Source organism: Diabrotica virgifera, chromosome 1 (genome assembly GCF_917563875.1).
Source record: "Diabrotica virgifera virgifera chromosome 1, PGI_DIABVI_V3a".
Lineage (NCBI taxonomy): Eukaryota > Metazoa > Arthropoda > Insecta > Coleoptera > Chrysomelidae > Diabrotica > Diabrotica virgifera.
In genome coordinates, this window is record NC_065443.1 from 240,245,695 (window position 1) to 240,266,365 (window position 20,671).

Consider the following 20,671-nt stretch of genomic DNA (forward strand, 5'->3'; position numbering starts at 1 on the left):
TATAAAAATAAATCAATATTTTTGGGTTATTAAAGATCAAAGATTTGTCTATTTAAGAGCACATGCGTGAAGATACGGATGACAAAAAGAACATATTAATTGATTGTATGTTATTAAAACATTATTTTTATATTATTTCGGTGTTATAAATTTAGTAAAATGTATTCGAATATGTCAAATGTACCCGTTATTGAACACTAGTAGTATAGCAGACGGGGTTCTAACTCACTTTGGTAACCTGTCCATCAGGGTCTCCGAAGCTGATGGACAGAAGAGCCTCCTTTGACCTTGGGGGTGTACAAGAATTACAAGAAGTGATCGTCAATGACCAGAGGGTTGTAAGAAGTGGTCGCTTATCTCTACATCTCTTCTTCTTTCCCGAAGAATTGTCACCTTGTCACCTGTCTCACCTGTATTTTCTTTGTCTTAAATGTTATGAAGAAGTAAAAGAAGCGGTCGGCAATGACCAGAGGGCTGTGTATTTGACCACCTTGTATATCGAGTGCAAAACTCATCGCTTATCGCTTCATCTCCTCTTCTTTTAGTTAAATTTGTACAGGGTGATCGAAATTTGAGACTTTAAAATTGTTTTTGTAGGTGTTGGTGAGTAAAAAAAAGAACTTGTGTGACTTGCTTAGTCGTATCCAACCCAGCCTAGCCTAGCCTAGCCAGATAGAAATGTTTTAAATTTGGAACTTAAAGAAAAAGCAACGTACCAAATCTAAAAGTTTGAGGGAAGTTAATGGTAGAAAAGAAAAACAAAAAATAACTATAAATATTTATTAATTAGAAACAATACAAACTATACAATATACTTAACTAAAATTAACCCTATGCAGCTCCACCAACGGAAAAGGTAACTGCCGCTCTCTTGTCCCAATTGGAAAGTCTCTGTCGTTGTGCAACTCTATTATCCGGCGACGCCCCTGTGGTGGTTGAACTGTAGGAACGACACCTGCATACCTGCTCCGTTCCTCCTCGTTTAATCGGTCAGCGGCATTAACCTGCTGCTGATGGTGGAACTGTACTACAACGTTTTCAAGACCCATTATGTTCAGTTGTGGTAGATATAATGCAATTCACACATCGGATTCAATTTATATAGTGTAACTGCATTTTTATATCAAAAAGGTTAAGTCGTACGTAAATAGATTTTTATTCTGCAAAATGTAGCTAATTATAATTTTCAAAATCATCTTGTTTTACTGATTGACGTCAATATAAATGATAACTGCATTTTTACGGGTCAAAAAGGTGAACAACTGATGTAAATAAGTATGCATTTTTCCAGGTCAAAAAGGTGAACTTTGATGTAAATAAGTTTTCATTGTTTATAAAATTTACATTTTTACAGGTCAAAAAGGTGAACTATGTTTCCGCTGGTGGTTTTGTTATCGTCCATGGTTGAATATGTCCTAGTGGATATGTTCTATCACTAATATGTAGGTTCTCTAATTGTTTAATAATTTTTCTTAAATCCTGATATACTTTAATATCTTTTTGTAACTCAATGACTTTCTCTTGAAACTGTGCAACTTTATGTCTATACTCACTCAAAGACATGATGCTACTAATAAATGAGTTGGTATCAAACTATACATTGTATTTTATTTTTTTATTTGGTTGGTTATACGTAGTATCATTATCATCACGTTTTCGTTTAGGGGTATTGTTCAATATTTCGTTTACATCAGTTTTTTGTTTTTTAGCATCAATAACGATATTTTCATCATTTATTTTTCGTTTTTCTCTTGTGTCTCCTCTGTTTATAGAGTCATTAGCGAACTCATTTGAAATGTCTACATTCATATCATCTAAAATTTGTTGTTTTGCTCTTTTGTGATTTAATAGCTTTTGTTGTATTTTCTGCTTATTTCTATGCTTGACATTTTGTGTGCGTTTTCTTGATTTTGAAATAGTTAATCCCTGTAGTAATAAGGTACAGTGGTTTATACTTGCAGCTAGTTTTTCTAACATATCTTTAGATTTATTTAATTCTTTAGTACAACTTTTTGTTACAGCTTTATAATTAACAGAACTAAGACCCATACCTAATTTCACTTTTGCTTTCATTGCTCCAGCTACACCAAGTGCTGCCAACTTTTCAGAAAATGCTGTATTTTTTGATCGAAACTGTTCAAGAGCTTTTTCAGCTAGAATCTTATCAGCTTCATGTCGTTTTGATAACTCTTTATTTTGAGAGTATGCAATATCATGTTCACGACACGCTTCATCTAACCCATTTATTCCCCTATCTCCTCTTGCTAATCGTTTATGCAATTTGGTTCCTGGTCCACAAAACCTATATCCACCAGGGATGTGCAGCTCAAAAGGTAGTTTATTAATGGCAGCGTTTAACATCTTCATCAACGACTTACAAATTAGTAAATAAATAGTCTAAGATAAGTGTTTATATATATATTTTTTCTATTCTTTAAACAAATAACCTCACATTTCCCCAAACATACTACTTGGTATATTCTTAGCACCAGATTTCGATTTCAATAATTTTATGTACTCACAATTTATACAATTTAAATTAGGTATATCAGTCTCTCCTCCACACTTTGGACATTTATACTTCACAGGTACAGGCATAATTTTATGTTTTACAGGTACAGGCCTCACTCAAAATTTTCTTTATTGTTGTTGATTTTAAGAAAAATAGGATACACTCTTTTTACAAAAGTACAATCAGGACTGAATTTTTTGTGATCTCCGATTATATTGTCATTTGATTCCCATTTGTATATTTCTACACCACATTTGAAACACTTAACTATATCTTCTACTTGAAGAAAGTAAAATCCACAAGCAGCTAACTCTACTTCTGATTTCTTCCCCTTCCAATTGTTAAAAGTTGAAAGTCTTGAATAGAAATCTTCCGGGTTAAGCGTGTACACCTCGAGACACATATTAATTACTGACTGACAAAATGTCGCTGAATACGCTTATTATATACCCGTAGGACAGTAACATGAAATTTGAATATAAAATCAGATCAAATGCACAATACAGTTAGTTCATTAGAAACTGTTAACATGAATGCTAGTAAGAAAAAGACAAGAAAGACCTCTAAAAGGAAGGTCTCTAAGAAAAAAGGTTCTAAAATTCCAAAACAAAAGTATTTCAGTTTAGTTAAAGTAATTCGAGACATTAGAAAGAAACTATTGGAAAGCAAACCAAGAACGTTAAGGGAAGCTATTCAACAAGCATTGCGAATTGTGAAATCTTACAAGAACATAAAAAAACCACGTGGTCGAGTAATTCAGGTTCCGAAAACTGGAGGTATATTACCTTTAATACCCATATTTGCAGGATTAAGCGCTTTGGGCACTATTGCCGGTGGCACCTCCGCCATCGTGAAGACGATAAACGATGCAAAAGCAGCTAAAGAAGATTTACTTGAAAAACAACGTCATAATCGTAAAATGGAAGCATTAGCAATTGGAAAAGGTTTATACTTGAAACCATATAAAAGTGGAATGGGTATTTTTTTATGAAGAAGGCGGATCAAATAAATATTCCAAAACATGCTTTGACAAATGTAGAGTTACAAAAATACGCAAAATTAATGAAAATTCCATATTTCAGAGGTGTATTTATGAGAAACGCGTTTCCGAAAAAAATTTGGCAACATGAGAGTGGAATTATTAATTTAGATAATAAAGACGGTCCTGGAACTCATTGGACAGCGTACAAGAAGAACAAATCTAAAGTTGTGTATTTTGATAGTTTTGGAAACTTGAGACCGCCTATGGAAGCTATATCATACTTTAATTCAAATGGCTATTGTCACATTGTATATAATCATAAAATTTATCAATCTTATAACACTGTAAATTGTGGACAATTGTGTTTAGATTTTTTAAATAAATACCTGTTTTAAAAGAATAATTTTTATTTACTGTATGATCTCCGTTTGAACATGTCGTTCACTTTTGTGTTATCTGGAAGAGAATCGGTGTTATCAACAAAAATTTATCCACCAATTATTTTAAACGAAAATGAACAGTATGTACTGGGTTTAATTGATTTTATGACATACAATACAATTCCAAATATAGACCAAACAAACAACAAGTTTTATATAAATGGTCACGATATAACGATTCCACATGGTGCTTATGAAGTTGATGATCTTTCAAAATATTTAACTGAAAAAATAACTGAATTAGAATTAAAATTAGATCAAACACCAGGTAAAGATGATACAGAAATTGATAAAAATATAATACAGAAACCACTGCAAGGAAACGTAGTAAAAAGTGTGGCTAAAAAACATCATCATAGTGAACAACCTACAAGTCTGGAAATGAGAATTAATAACAATACACTCAAATGTGAAATAAAAAGCAACAAAGTAATTCATTTTGAAAAACCACATACAATTGCCTCCTTATTGGGATTTACATCAAAACGGCTTTCACCTTCAAAGACTCACGTAGCCGAGAATCCTGTGCATATCACAAAGGTTAATTCTATTTGTGTGGAATGTAATCTAATCACTAATTCATACGTCAATGAAAATCAAGGTCATATCATTCACATGTTTTATCCAAATGTCTTACCGGGATACAAAATTGTTGAAATTCCAAAAAAAGTAATTTATCTACCTGTCACAAATAGATATATTGATGAAATTTTCATTAAAATAGTTGACCAGGATGGTAATCTTGTTAATTTCACACGAGAAGTTATTACGTTAAGACTACATTTAAAAAAAATATAATAATGGTTGTAATTTATAACTCTAATCCAGGTGTGAACAGTGTATATAATACTAAAAGTTTTGACAATAATATTAGTGATAAGCAGACGCTCAAACAGTTGACAACTGAAAACAAAGTATTTTTAACCTCACTGGGATTTAGAATAAAAAACAACAACAACAACGTCAGGAAAAAAGAAAAGCATAAGAAATACTTGGTGCAGAATTAGATTTTTTATAAATACTAGAATACTTAGGATTTTCTTGAGGTGTACTTGTAAAAAGAGCGAATATGAGTTTTAACATTTTGAATATTGGAGGTCATGTATTGGTTGATAACTCAGTTGTGAGTCGAGAAATGCATAGTCATTTACCCTATGCCAACGCAACTTTTAACCATTGTGATGAAATAAGGATACCTATTCAGACTCAAGATATATACACCTTACCTTCTGAGAGTTATCTGTATATTGAAGGGCGTCTAACGGATGATGGGAAAGAAAGCACTACTTTGCGTTTTGTTAATAATGGTTTGATGTATTTATTTGATGAGATACGATATGAAATTGGAGGCTGTGTAATAGATAGAGTGAGAAATTTAGGTATAACAACGACAATAAAAAACTATGTTTCGTTTACGCAAAGTGAATCTAACCGATACAAAAGTATAGGCTGGAACTATGAAAAACCATCATCAATAACAACTGACGCAAAAGGAAATTTTAGTGCGTGTATTCCACTCAAACTGTTACTTGGTTTTTCAGAAGATTATACTCGAATCCTGGTTAACATCCGCCAGGAACTTGTATTGATAAGAAGTTCAACAGATTTAAATGCAGTGACGTCTACAATGGAAAATGCAAAACCAAAAATTGAAATATTTAAATTTATATGGAAAATGCCGCATATTCAAGTGTCAGATTCGGAAAAGTTACGTTTATACAAATTTATTGAAAATGGATCTAATTTAGAACTTGCATACAGAAGTTGGGAATATCATGAAATTCCGCTACTACCACAAACAATGAAATTTAACTGGAACGTAAAAACTACTAGTCTACTAGAAAGACCACGATTTGTTTTGTTTGCTTTACAGACTGCCAAAAAGAATGCCATAAAAGAAGATGCGAGCCATTTCGATCATTGTAATATTACAAACTTAAAACTATTTCTAAATTCTGAAATGTACCCGTATGACAATTTGAACTTGAACTTTGATAAGAAACAGTATGCCATTGCATATGAAATGTATGCACAATTTCAACAGTCGTACTATTATAAAGTTGGAGATCCATGTCTTAGTTTGGAGCAATTTGGTTCTTTTGCCCCCATATTTGTTATTGACTGCAGCAGACAAAATGAATCAGTTAAGTCGGGAAGTGTTGATATGAGAATAGAAATTGAAACCAATAAGAATATACCAGTTAATACAGCAGCTTATTGTATAATTATACATGACCGTATTGTTAATTATAATCCGCTAACTAATGTAGTTCAAATGTTTTAACTGTATTTTATCTATTGTGAAATAAATATGTAATTTTTTAAATAAAAAGTTTAAAAAAAAAAATATTGTTTTTTTTGCTGACACTACAATTTTATGATATAAAAGCCGGTAACAATCTCATAAACAGTTAAATGAATAAAATCCATCAAAGATGTTACTACACAAAATATTTTGGTTCGTCGCATTGTTAAATGTGTGTTTTGCGTTTAACGTTTTTAGAGAACCATTTATTATTAATAGGCAACGAATAACATGGTGTACTTTAAATGCAGACTCTTCAATTACTAGAGTAGTCCATAAAGCTATCAATACATGGAGCAATGCAAGTGGAATTAAGTTTAAGCAAGTTAATTGTACAGCAGAAGAAGCACCAAAGCTATCAATTTTATTTGATACGCATACCCATAGAATAACAGGTTTATGTTTACCAGCCGAGGAATGTAAGTTATTTTTTGACATTCAAAATGTTAGAAATGAAATAGCCCATACAATAGTTCCTACGTTGAATAATCAAATTCCATGTGGGGAAATACATATATTAAAAAATGTTTTATGGAACTTAAAACTAAACGACTTTGAGACACCAGGTTTTAATTTGCAATTGGTTTTAACGCACCAAATTGGTCACTATTTAGGGCTAACCGATAACCGAAACTACAATTCGATAATGAATAAATTATATCTAGAACGCCGTCCTCAAGAACTGAGCAACGATGATATAAGTGCTATAGAATATCTTTATAAAAATGGAACGGTTAAACCCCAACATAAACTAAACTTTACCTACGTTCCTAATCATCATCATCATTCTTATGGAATCTCAAGGATCCGTTATAGGGCATTAAAAATGTATTCATTTGTATAAATAATTGTTTCTCAATAAAAATATTTACTTTTTTTTTTTTTTTTGTGTAATACTTATTTAACACCATGTACACAATAAATAATTTCATAACTGTTCTGATATCGAACAAATATATTTAGACCAGTTTGAAACCTGTTCAAACCTGTTCAAACCTGTTCAAGACCTGATCAAAACCTGATCAAACCTGTTCAAGACCTGATCAAGACCTGATCAAAACCTGATCAAAGCTGTTCAAGACCTGATCGAGACCTGATCGAGACCTGTTCGAGACCTGATCGAGACCTGATCGAGACCTGTTCGAGACCTGATCGAGACCTGATCGAGACCTGATCGAGACCTGATCGAGACCTGATCGAGACCTGATCGAGACCTGATCGAGACCTGATCGAGACCTGATCGAGACCTGTTCGAGACCTGATTCAAAGCTGTTCAGAGGTTGCGAGCCCTACAATGAATAAGGATATAAAGAGACAACTTATAACTAAACGAAAAAACATTCAAAGTAAATTGAGACAACTAAAGCAAGGACAAATAATCCAAGAAGATTTATTTAATCCAATTACAAAACACTTAAAAAATATTGAGACCAAGTTGAATAAGAATTCAGGTTCTGAAAATGAAACAACCAAATATGAACCTTTAAGGTACATTAAAAATGATGATGACATCAAAGAAGACAACATTGAAGTGGATGATGAAATCAAAGAAGACAACATTGAAGTGGATGATGAAATCAAAGAAGACAACATTGAAGTGGATGATGAAATTGATGAAGCAGAAGGAGACAACATTGAAGTGGATGATGATGAAATTTATGAAACAAGTGATATTAAAAACTCTATATTAGAAAACATTGAAGTGGATGATATAAAAGAACAGATTAAAAATGATAAAAACTCTGAAACTCGATTTGAAGCTAACCAGGAACGTACACTTTTTTTGGATCAGTATGATCCATTACCTAGGAAATATATTACAGAGATGCAGGCTGATTTTTTAAATAAAGAATTTGATCATAAATATGGAGTTAGATTTGATGAAACATCTGAAAAGCTGCTGATTGGGAATTCCGAAATCAACATAGATGGTGCTGATGTTCTTTTAAAAAACAAAAGATATAAAGGTACGTCTGGATTATATGAGCTTTTGTTTAAGAAACACCCAGCTAATTTTACAGATCAAGATGTAAATAACTATGCAAAAATAGTTGTAGCTACGAATGCTCACAGAAGACATTATTTATCAAGTAAACAGATAGATGGTAGTAAATTAAAAAAATATAAAAAAATAATTGCACCAATAACAGAAGGTAAAGGACTACTTATGGAAGTAAACAACAATAAAATAGATTACGTCCACTGGGATGATCCAAACGAACTTGTAGCTAGATTGAGGTTATTACTATCATCACAGTTAGCTGGGCATACAGGACATACAAATGAAATAAATTCAATTATTGAAGAACTAAAAGAGGCAAACATTATAGAATAAATATCATGTCTGTTAAAAGAGATATTGTTAATGAGTTACACAAACCTGCAAGAATTAACTTTAAAAGACGAAGAATTATTATAAAATCTCTTAATGATTTATTCCAAGCTGACTTGATTGATATGCAAAAGTATTCAAATACAAACAGAGATTTCAAATATATCTTGGTTGTAATAAATTGTTTCTCAAAATTTTTATGGGCTTTACCTCTGAAAAATAAATCAGGTGTCGAAGTAGCTAAATGTATGGAGCATGTGTTTAAAGAACAAACACCAAATAATCTTCAAACAGATATGGGAACGGAATTTTTTAATCCATATATGAAAACATTGTTGAAAAAATATAACATTAATCATTACAATGTATACAGTGAGAAAAAGGCTGCGATTGCTGAGCGAGTTATTCGCACGATTAAATCAAAGATTTGGAAACAGTTTAGTTTCAATGGTAACTACAAATGGATTAATAATTTACATCAAGTTGTTAATGAATACAATAACAAAGTTCACACAACAATAGGCATGAAACCGGTTGATGTTAAAAAGAAACATGAAAAATTATTGTTGAATACTGTATACAATCACATTAAAATGGTTGATTTGGAAAGTCAAAAATTTCATATCGGTGATCATGTACGCATTTCAAAATATCGAGGAGTTTTTGACAAGAAATACAATCCAAATTGGTCTAATGAAATTTTCATTGTTTATAAAATAAAACTTGGGAACCCTATTACATACTTGTTAAAAGATTATAGAGGTGAAGAAATTCTAGGAGGATTTTATAAAGAGCAATTGCAGAAAGTTAAACACAAAGATAGTTATTTAGTAGAAAAAATATTGAAGAAAAAAGGAAACAAAGTTTTTGTCAAGTGGCTAGGTTTTGACGATTCTCACAACTCTTGGATAAATAAAAGTGATGTAATATAAGAAGTGGGGATAATAGAAAAATATTTAAAAGACATTCCACTTGCAAGATTTTGTTGGTTGTTAAAGAATATCGAGAGTGAAAACATGTTCATTGTAGATATCCAAGGTTTCTCTTTTCCTGCGGAAGATGTCTTTCTTTGCAGGGAAATTGCTATTTTAGATCCTACTACAGAAAAGATGATACACAGAATGGTTGTGTTACCAGTAACAGAAGCTATGGTAAATAAATCGTATATGAAATGTATCGAACAACAATTTGTTCAAAACCATGGTTTAAGTTGGCAATCGTGGCATTGTGATACTCATCTAAAATATGAAGACATCTCAAAATTTTTACACGACAACATACTGGATGAAACAATATTGGTGAGAAATCATGAAACAAAGAAATATTTGGAACAATTCATGGAAAACCGCATTGATTGTGTAGAAGATGAACCTAATATACTTTCAGATGAAACTATGAAACATATTTTTAAAGCTCATACGTGTTTTCAACATACCAATGAAAATTTGCAATGTGCTCTAAACAATGTATTTAATATTCATTATTGGTATAAATATTGTAGAAAATGTTGATAATAAATAATAAAAATTAAAAATGGTCTTTTATTAATAGATGCACAACACATTTATTTTCAAATTGATACCAGACATGAAGCTTGTAAAACAAAAGACTACGCTTGATGTGGAGAATAATTTATTGGAGCCAATTGAGAATAAATTTAAAAAGCATGGAGTTTTGTTTCCTTCAACTATTAGATGTCTTATAGTTGGTCCTTCAAATTGTGGTAAGACCAATGTGATGATAAGTTTATTGGAACATGCTAATGGAGTAAAATTTGAAAATGTGTATATTTACTCAAAATCATTAATGCAACCAAAGTACAAATATTTAGAAACTTTATTAGAACCAATTAAAGGAATAGGATATTATACTTACAGTGGAAGTACTGATATAATGCACCCATCTGAAGCGAAGCCCAATTCCATTTTTATCTTTGATGATGTTGCGTGTGACAACCAAGATGTTATTCGGGAATATTTTAGCATGTCTCGACATTCTCAGGTGGATCCATTTTATTTGAGTCAGAGTTATGCAAAAATACCTAAGCATCTTATAAGAGACAATGCAAATATTTTAATTGTATTTAAACAAGACGATTTAAATCTAAAACACATTTACAACGATCACGTTGGAACAGATATGACTTTTGAAGATTTAAAAAAAATATGTTCAATATGTTGGAATGAAAATTACGGATTCTTATCCATTTTCAAAGATAGCGACATAAATGATGGTCGATATCGCAAAAAGATTGATCACTATTTTTTAATCAAGTAAAAGGTGTAAATGAGAAATAAAAGAGATAATAATTAAAAACGCATTTTATTTAATAAATCTACATACTTTTTCCCAATTTTTCTATTTCTGACTCAGGAAATGATCTATATTAAGTTCGTCAAGATCTAGTACCTCCTCTGGGTTTTGTGATGTCGTCGTCCTCGTCATTTTTCGTTTTTGTTTTTTTGCTGGTGATTCTGCTGATGTTGTTGCCCAATTCGTTGGTGGAGCAGTTGAATTCGTTGGTGTAGAAGATGAAGTCATTGGTAGAAGAGAAGAGTGACCAAAATGAGAAGGAGGACGAGGAGGAGGAGGAGAAAGAAATGGTCGCTTTATACCCACCAGCTGTTTTTTTTCTTGGTACCTTTCAAATTCCTCCACCTCATCGTCCAGAAGGTTGAAGCGGTATCTTTTGCAGATATCTTCCAGTACATGGAACTCCTCCTCGTTGTCTATTTTAATTCTCATATACCTTATTGGAAGGTATCCAAACTTCTTTTTTAATGTCTTATTATTAGGTGAGTACGATAGTTTGACAAATATTTTATCTCCCTTAAGTGACACATCCTCTACACCATATCTGAAATAAAAAAAAAACAGAATCAACCAACAGTCTTTCAAAGAAAATCAGAAATCAAATCAGAACATAAAATTTACAAATGTAATGATCTGGAATAACTTATAATGCTCCAATAAAATATTCATAATAAAAAAAAAATTAAACCGAAATAAAATCATGTAGAACAAATAAAAAATTAAATAAGTAAAATACTTACATAAATAACTGCTTTACAATAACAAAGGCGTCCTTTATTGGTAAGTTATCTGGATCCTCGGAAATAATCACTAATTGACAAGGTACTCCGGTCATTTTGCTAGTGTTTAGTTATTCGTTTACTGACTAACTGATGGATTCATTTAAAATTACACGAGTTTAAGTAGTAAGAAATTGACCTATTTGATCTTTATTGAAATGCAGAAAACATGTTTATCATTAAAACGTTTATTATTACAAACTTTGCTTATTTTGAATAAAATGTGCTTATCTGCATATAATGTATTTTCGTGAACTATTTGACTTAAAAATGTATTAACGTCAGCGTTAACCTTCAATGTGTTTTCGATAATATAATCACGTTGAATAGCGTGTTGTAGAAATGCGTCACTGTATTTTTTTTTCTGAAATGCATAAATACAGGATTTTATTGGTATAACGGTTTGGTCTGTATAACGTTTTGGTCAACATGAGTGCTAAAGTGATCGATGAAATTTCCACTGAAATGGTGAAGAAGATTGAAACAGTAAGTAGATTAATTAAAACTAAAACTGATTTACAAAAATATATAAAATATTTGAAAAAACAAATTTTACTTTTAAAAAAATGTATAAAAAATAGGGCTACCTGTATTAGAAATTTTCATTGTGTAGAGGCGAACATGTCCATCCTTAAAACCTATGTAGAAAATTTTAAAAACAGATTACATGTTAGAAAAAATAGTAATAGAGGGTTATTGTGGCAGGATTTGGAATCTTGTTTTAATAGCAGAGTTAAGACAGGCGTTATTATAAATTTAAAATATAAAGACCCCAAACTATTTATGGAAAAGGCTTTTAAAAGTTTTTCAGTTCAAATTAAGAAAAATTTAGTTTCATGTATGTTAAAAGTTAATGTAATTTTTTATGGACTTTTCATCAAACCTCAAGATGGGGAAACGTCTGTTAAACATTTTTCCACGAAAAATGAAATAATTGATCAAAATACAAACATAAAGGATTGGTATAAAATCAATTGTATAGATCGAGTTTTAAGAAAGTTTGAAGATTTTCAAGAAAAAGACAGTGGATGGGCACTATCTCACATTTTAAACTTAAAAGTTAATATAAACAAATATGATCCATTACTTGGTGGTATTTCAACATACGTTGAGCTACCTAAGTCTATAAAAAATACTAGAAGTGTAATTAATGTTAGGAATTCTGATCCTTATTGTTTTCTTTGGTCCGTTGTTGCTGCCTTACATCCTGCCACAAAAAATGTTGACCGAACATCATCCTATCCTCACTTTAGTAAAATATTAAACTTTAATAACATCAGTTTTCCCATTGATCTTAAAGATATTCCAAAATTTGAAAAATTAAATAAACTTGCTATAAATGTCTTTACATTAGGAACAAGAAACGAAATTCTACCTTTGATATTTAGCCAGACAAATTTTTCTCCTCGTATAAATCTACTTGTATTAAATGCCATGGAGAATAGTGTAAGTGATGATAATGATGAGGAGGAGGACATAAAACAGAGGGTATTTCATTTTGCTTATATTAAACATTTTTCAAGATTATGTGGTAAAAACATTGGGAACATTCGAAATAAAAAATGGTTTTGTGAGCGATGTTTTAATCATTTTAGTAGTGAGACATATTTACAAAATCATTTAGACGATTGTTTTAAGCTAAATTCTGTTAAAATGGTTTTACCTACCGAAAAAAATTATATAATGAAATTTAAAAATTTTAATCACAAAGAACGTGTTCCGTTCGTTATATATGCAGATCTTGAAAGTATTCTTACCAAATGTAATAATAATATTAATTTGAAAACTTGTTTCACTGAAAAGCATGAAGCTTTCAGTATAGCTTATTATTTTAAATGTTCTTATGATGATTCTTTATCCTATTTTAAAATATATACGGGTCGTGATTGTCAAACATGGTTTGTAAAAGAACTGGAAGAGATTGCTTGGAAAATATATAGAGAAAATTTATTTCAAAAATTTCAAAAAGTTATAACATTAACTGATAAAGAACAGAAAGATTTTAATTCCAGTAATTATAGGACTTCGTACACAATTCCTGTCACATTTCATAATCTCTCTGGCTACGACGCCCATTTTTTAATTAAAAGTCTTAACTCTGATATAAAAGGACATCTATCACTATTACCGATAAACAAAGAGAGGTATATATCATTTACCAAATTTATCCATGGCACTAATATTAGTTTTAGATTTATTGATTCCTTTAGATTTATGTCTTGTTCATTAGATCAACTTTCCTCATATCTAGATGATAACCAAAAAAATATTACACGCAGATATTTTAATGATGATTCGAAGTTTAATTTGGTTAAAAGAAAGGGTATTTTCCCTTATGAGTATTTAGACAGTTGGGAGAAGTTACAGGTCACTTGTCTTCCATCTATTGACGATTTTTATAGTAAAGTCAATAACGAGGGAATTACTAAAGAGGACTATCAACATGCCTGCAACGTTTGGACTAGATTTCAGATAAAAAACCTGCAGGAATATGCAGAATTGTATTTAAAAACAGACGTACTACTTTTGACTGATATTTTTGAGAATTTTCGATCTATGTGTTTAAAAACTTATGGATTGGATAGTCTTCATTATTATACTTTACCAGGATTAGCCTTTGATGCTATGTTAAAAGTAACCAATATCGAATTGGAATTATTAAGAGAGAGTGAGATGGTTTTGTTTTTTGAAAAAGCAAAACGAGGAGGAGTTTCACAATGTAGTAATAGATATGGAGAAGCTAATAATAAATATATGAAAGATAAATACAATCCTGATAAAGAAGTCTCTTATCTAATATATTGGGATTTTAATAATCTTTATGGTACAGCGATGAGTTACGCGTTGCCATATGCAGGCTTTGAATGGATTAATTTGACTGATATTTATAAGGAAAACATATTAGATTGTCCCAATGATGGAGAATATGGATACATACTTGAGATAGACATCGAATATCCAAAAGAACTTTTTAATTTACATAAAGATTTGCCTCTTTGTCCTGAACACATAATCCCACCATCTTCTAATTCAACAATTCCTAAATTATTAACCACATTGTACGATAAAAAAAAATATGTTATTCATTATATATATTTGAAACAGATTGTTAGCTTAGGTTTGAAAATAATAAAAATTCATCGATGTTTGAAATTTAAACAATCCCCTTGGTTAAAAAAATATATTGATCTAAACATTGACTTGCGAAAGAAAAGCAAAAATGAATTTGAAAAAAACTTATTTAAACTTTTTATCAATGCCCCTTACGGAAAAAGTATTGAAAATGTAAGAAAACATAGAGAAATAAAAATTGTTAACAAATATAATGGAAGATATGGAGCAAATTTCTATATCTCACAACCTAATTTTCATAGTTGTACTATTTTCGATGAACAGACTGTAATAATTGAAATGACAAAACAAAAAGTCAATTTTAATAAACCAATATATATAGGGATGTGTATTTTGGATATTTCCAAAACCATTTTATATGACTTTCATTATAATTATGTCATAAAAAAATTTAAAGATCAAGCAAAATTGTTATATACCGATACAGATAGTTTAATATATCAGTTTTTTGTTGATGATTTATATAAACATATTAAAGAAGATATTGACAAATTTGACACATCAGACTACAAAGAGGATAATGTATATAGTATTCCATTACGGAATAAAAAAGTATTAGGTCTCATGAAAGATGAGAACCAAGGGGAATTGATGACACACTTCATAGGATTACGTTCGAAAATGTACACTATGAAAATTTTAAATCAGCAAGCGGAAATAAAAAAGGCTAAAGGAATCAAAAAATCTGCATTAAAAGAACTGTCATATGATGATTATTATGCAAGTTTATTTAATAAAGTAATAGTGGAAATTTACCAAAATTCAATCATTTCGAAAAAGCATGATGTTTATACAATGTCTCAAATAAAGGTAGCACTCAGTCCATACGATGATAAGAGAATAATAAATTATTTATCCCCTGACACTCTTCCATGGGGTTTCAATGATAAATAATTTATTATTATTATTTTATAAAATTTTGTAAATCGTTTTTTAATTAATCTACAGCCACTCAACACGAAGCTCAGCTGGTACGGTATTTATACATTGAATAAAATATGTTTTTAAATAAAGCTCCTTTTTATTTTAGTCTCAATTAAATAAATGGGAGGCAGTTTTCATAGACCAAAAACGATTTGTAAAATTAAAATTTAAGACTGAAAAAACCATAATACCTCAAACTCTACCTACAATCTTCTGGGATACAAAAACATATGGAACAATACCATGTTTTGATTGTAAGAGATTTTTTTGTTTTTGTGACAGATCCTTAGAAATTCACAAGGACACTAATATGTATTGTTATGAAACTATGCCTGATTCATAAAAAGGTACACTAGTACGAAATATTCATCTATTAGTGATTAATTTTTTTTATTATTTCAGCCCTTAATCCATCGACCATTACCAGCTTCTGGTGTGGGTGTACTTAAAATTAAAGAAGAGATTTTGTCCGATGAAGATTTTAATTATAGAAAAAATTACAATGCCCAAATACCAGATGACCATCCACTACACAGAGACGACTTAATTTGGGCCCGGTACATTGATCAGGTGACGTGGTCGTATTGGATGGATATTAAAACAACCTTATGGAACGACATAGCTGTGTATCACTATTATGAATTAAACTATCTTGTATAATAAACTTTTAGATTTGGTACGTTGTTTTTTCTTTCAGTTCCTCAAAAAAAAAAATGTAAATTGATCGATCTTGTATAATAAACTTTTAGATTTGGTACGTTGCTTTTTCTTTAAGTTCCAAATTTAAAACATTTCTATCTGGCTAGGCTAGGCTAGGCTGGGTTGGATACGACTAAGCAAGTCACACAAGTTCTTTTTTTACTCACCAACACCTACAAAAACAATTTTAAAGTCTCAAATTTCGATCACCCTGTACAAATTTAACTAAAAGAAGAGGAGATGAAGCGATAAGCGATGAGTTTTGCACTCGATATACAAGGTGGTCAAATACACAGCCCTCTGGTCATTGCCGACCGCTTCTTTTACTTCTTCATAACATTTAAGACAAAGAAAATACAGGTGAGACAGGTGACAAGGTGACAATTCTTCGGGAAAGAAGAAGAGATGTAGAGATAAGCGACCACTTCTTACAACCCTCTGGTCATTGACGATCACTTCTTGTAATTCTTGTACACCCCCAAGGTCAAAGGAGGCTCTTCTGTCCATCAGCTTCGGAGACCCTGATGGACAGGTTACCAAAGTGAGTTAGAACCCCGTCTGCTATACTACTAACACTCCCAGTTTCTGGACATATTCAGTTTATAATGAAAAGAAAATTCAATTAAATATCGAAATAATATAAAAATAATATTTTAGTAACATAAAATTAATTAACATGTTCTTTTTATCATTCGTAACTTCCCGAATATGCTCTTAAATAGACAAATCTTTGATCTTTAATAGGTCAAAAAGTATTGATTTTTTTTAATAACATGATATAACAAATTTTATTTAAAATTTGTCCCTCGATCGATTTGTGGGGTTATTTTTAATAAAATAGTTTTCACCCGCGGGAAGGAGTGGTATTCACTACCAGGGTAAAAGTGCAAGTGGCAATAAATCAGTTTTGTTTCTTGAGGTATGCTCTAACTAGTCACTAATTTTCATGCAAATCGATGGAGGTTTAACAAAATACGAGGTGAAAACCTTTAATGACTGCACCAACTTTCTCCTTTAATCCCTGATTGCTACGTCCTGTATCCACTGAGGTGTCAGACTGAAAGGGGTCATAATTGTCAATATACAATGGACACATTTCACAGGAAAAACTCCATATTATTTATGACGATGATTTTTCGGCTCTAGCTCTCCGTCTATTAGTGGTACTGAGTACAAATACTGATGTATATGATCCTTGTACTGAATTGAGTAGGCAAATTTAAATCGGTATTTCCATATTTGTAGCTCGTAAAGTTTTAAAAATATCTTACACGTCCCTAGTAGGCGTAGCGGTATGTGTGTGTGTGTTTAGATTTATGACCTTGGTTTGAACCAATTGGCCAGCTCAATTTTTTTTTTTTTATTTTCATAGACACAATTTCCTAATTTTAACTGATATACATTATATTTTAATAATCACAAACATATATTACATACATTACATTAAAAATACATACTAATAAAACACTATTACTAAATACTTATACTAAACCACTAATTGATATTAATTTTTTTTTTTTTCTTTTTTTTTCTTTTTTTTTTTTCTTTCGCGCTAAGACTTAAACCCGATTCATCCTCGCGGAGGTTTAGGCCTTCTTTGTGATTTTTTTGTTTTTTTTTGTTTTTTTTTTTTTGTTTTTTTTTTTATTTTGTTTTTTTTATTGTTTTTTAATATTTATTTTTTTTTATTATTTTTTTTCTTTTTATATATATATATATATATATATATATATATATATATATATATATATATATATATATATATATATATATATATTTTTTAATTTTTTTTTTATATATATATTTTTTTTTTAAATATCAATTTTCATATTTTTTAAGTGGTTATAAACAATTTTATACAAATTTATATTTCGTGTACATAAAATGGAATTTAAATTGGTGGGGAGAGTAACTCCTACTGTTTGTAGATTCTTATATAACTGTTGATTCAGCATCTGGAAGTTTGCGCAATCGAAAATCACATGCTCTAAAGTACCCAACTCCCCGCATGTGCAGTTTTGAGAAGTGGCCAACCCTAGTTTATTTTTGTGAACTGGATATAAACCATGTTTGTTCCTTGCTCTATTTAAGGTTTTAATGAAGTGACGATTTGTAATGTCGTTAAACCACGGTTTTCTATAAATTTTTGGTTGGATATCATGAAATCGTACACCTTTAAGAGATATATCATATTCCAGTTGCCATTGCTCCATTTGTTTTTTCTTAAACCATTGTCGTAGATCAGTGACTGGCATTAATGGTTCTTCTATCGTTTCCCCTGTTGTAGTAGCATCCTTGGCAAGTCTATCCACTATTTCATTTCCGTTAATTCCATAATGAGCCTTAATCCAAACCAAAGAAATTTGTTTACCTGTATTCGTAAGTAACTGGATTGTTTCTAAAATTTTTATAATTACTACTGATGAAGTGCTTGATAATTTAGTTTGTACTATTGTGTCTACCGAACTTTTGCTATCTGTTAATATACCAAACTTATTCTTGTGATGGATATTAATATACCTCAAAGCTTGAAGAATTGCGATGAGCTCAGCAGTATAACTAGACATTTGATTTGAAAGTTTAAATTTTTTGGATAGATTTTCATTTGAATGGTAAAAGGCGCATCCAGTTGACTCAGCGAATTTGGATCCATCTGTATAAATACAATCGGACTCCGGCCATCTTTTCAGAATTGTTTTCTCAACAAACGTATTTATGTTAAATTGATTAACGTGTGGTTCAATATTAAGATAATAATAAGGAATTTGTAGTTCTAATAGGTTATAATCACAATTATAAAAGGGAAGGATGTCATTTCTGTAAACCTCGCTATTAAATTGGATTAATAGCTGATAACTGCTTATTACTTTGGGATGAATTTTACGTCTCCAGAAGGGACTATCTATTTTTGAATTGAGGTTTTGTATTTTCTCAGATCTTTTCTGTGCTAGGAGTTTTGACATAAAAACATCACACAAAAATTGCCGTCTAAGATGCAAAGGAGGCTCTGCTGCTTCAATTTCTAAAATATGTGTTGGTGTGCTTTGTATACATCCAAGACAAAGTCGTAAACACTTATTTTTTATTTTTTCCAATATCTCCAATTGAGTTAAATTTGCATTTCCATATAAAATACAACCATAGTCAATCACTGAACGTATTAGTGCTCTATAGAAGATTAGTGATATATTTGGATCGGCTCCCCACTTTGTGTGGCTAAAAGCTCTTAGTATATTTATTGCGTTTTCACATTTTTTTGACAAATGATGAATATGTTCTTTCCAAGAGAGCTTTTGATTTAAAATTATGCCAAGGTATTTAACAGATGTTTTATATGGGAATGTGAAAGGTCCTATATTAATTTGGTTTGGTGGTTGATAACGTCTTCTCGTAAATGAACACATGACTGATTTATCTTGAGAGATGCTGAATCCATTTCTTTGTGACCATTCGGCAATTCTTTCTGTGGCGTTTTCTAATGCATTGATTGAAGCTTCGATCGACTTCTTTTCCGTATAAATGCAAAAGTCGTCTGCGTACTGAAGTATTCTAGTTTCTTCGGTAATAGAACTAGTAACATCAGCAGTGTACAGAATAAACAATAATGGACTTAAAATACTTCCTTGAGGCAATCCAATTGATGTTGATTTGGGCGTACCTATCACTCCATTTATATTTAAATACACTTTTCTATCACGGTATAACTTCATTAAGTTCGCAATAACCCCTTCTGGAATTCCTATGGCGTATAATTTATCTGTCAATATGTCTAGATTAACTACATCATATGCTCCCTTAATGTCTAAAAATAGGCAGGATATTGAGTTGTTACGAGTAAATGCTAATTGTACATCAGTAACAAATGATGTTGTAACTTCTTGAGTTGAACGTCCTCTTCTGAATGCATATTGGACTGCTGATAATAATTGATTTTTCTCCAGCCAGTGTTCTAACCTGTTTTTAATAAGTCGTTCGTACGTTTTCATTATAAAAGACCCCAATGCAATAGGTCTGTAGGAGTCTGCAGAATCTCTAGGTTTATTAGGTTTAAGAATAGGTACTATTAAATATTTTTTCCAATCGTCTGGTATGTTCGACTTGTTTGTATATATACTGTTATAAATGCCTAATAAGCGCTGCTTAGTTATAAATGGAATCTCAGCAATCATTGGGTAATGGATGTTGTCTATTCCGGGAGACGTATTATTTCTTTTCTTACAAGCTTGTTGTAATTCGTTCATTGTGAAAGGTTT

General features: G+C 30.9%; 3 protein-coding genes across 4 annotated transcripts; 2 read left to right on the forward strand and 1 right to left on the reverse strand.

Moving 5' to 3' along the window:
• Nucleotides 1–5,609: 5,609 nt before the first annotated feature.
• LOC126893195 (uncharacterized) lies at nt 5,610–6,218 on the forward strand. The gene has a single exon (XM_050663153.1). The coding sequence runs from the start codon at nt 5,610–5,612 to the stop codon at nt 6,216–6,218; it is 609 nt and encodes a 202-aa protein (XP_050519110.1).
• A 4,659-nt stretch (nt 6,219–10,877) lies between these two features.
• LOC126879292 (uncharacterized) lies at nt 10,878–11,767 on the reverse strand. The gene is made up of 2 exons (XM_050642364.1): nt 11,625–11,767; nt 10,878–11,428 (listed from the first exon to the last, which is right to left on the reverse strand). Exons 1-2 carry the CDS (start codon nt 11,717–11,719, stop codon nt 10,930–10,932), a joined length of 594 nt encoding a protein of 197 aa, XP_050498321.1. The 5' UTR covers nt 11,720–11,767; the 3' UTR covers nt 10,878–10,929.
• A 275-nt stretch (nt 11,768–12,042) lies between these two features.
• LOC126883073 (uncharacterized) lies at nt 12,043–16,396 on the forward strand. 2 transcript variants are annotated; one of them, XM_050648292.1, is made up of 2 exons: nt 12,043–12,149; nt 16,122–16,396. In XM_050648292.1, exons 1-2 carry the CDS (start codon nt 12,093–12,095, stop codon nt 16,377–16,379), a joined length of 315 nt encoding a protein of 104 aa, XP_050504249.1. In that variant the 5' UTR covers nt 12,043–12,092; the 3' UTR covers nt 16,380–16,396. The 2 variants fall into 2 exon arrangements, with proteins under 2 accessions (XP_050504249.1, XP_050504251.1); XM_050648294.1 differs by lacking the exon at nt 12,043–12,149 and adding an exon at nt 15,221–16,066.
• Nucleotides 16,397–20,671: the final 4,275 nt, after the last annotated feature.

Coding starts and splice junctions, on each gene's coding strand:
- LOC126879292 (XM_050642364.1), bottom strand. CDS start 11,719: ATGACCGGAGTACCTTGTCAATTAGTGATTATTTCCGAGGATCCAGAT. Junction 11,429..11,624: donor ATTGTAAAGCAGTTATTTAT/GTAAGTATTTTA, acceptor TTTTTATTTCAG/ATATGGTGTAGAGGATGTGT.
- LOC126883073 (XM_050648292.1), top strand. CDS start 12,093: ATGAGTGCTAAAGTGATCGATGAAATTTCCACTGAAATGGTGAAGAAG. Junction 12,150..16,121: donor TGGTGAAGAAGATTGAAACA/GTAAGTAGATTA, acceptor TTATTATTTCAG/CCCTTAATCCATCGACCATT.
- LOC126893195 (XM_050663153.1), top strand. CDS start 5,610: ATGCCGCATATTCAAGTGTCAGATTCGGAAAAGTTACGTTTATACAAA.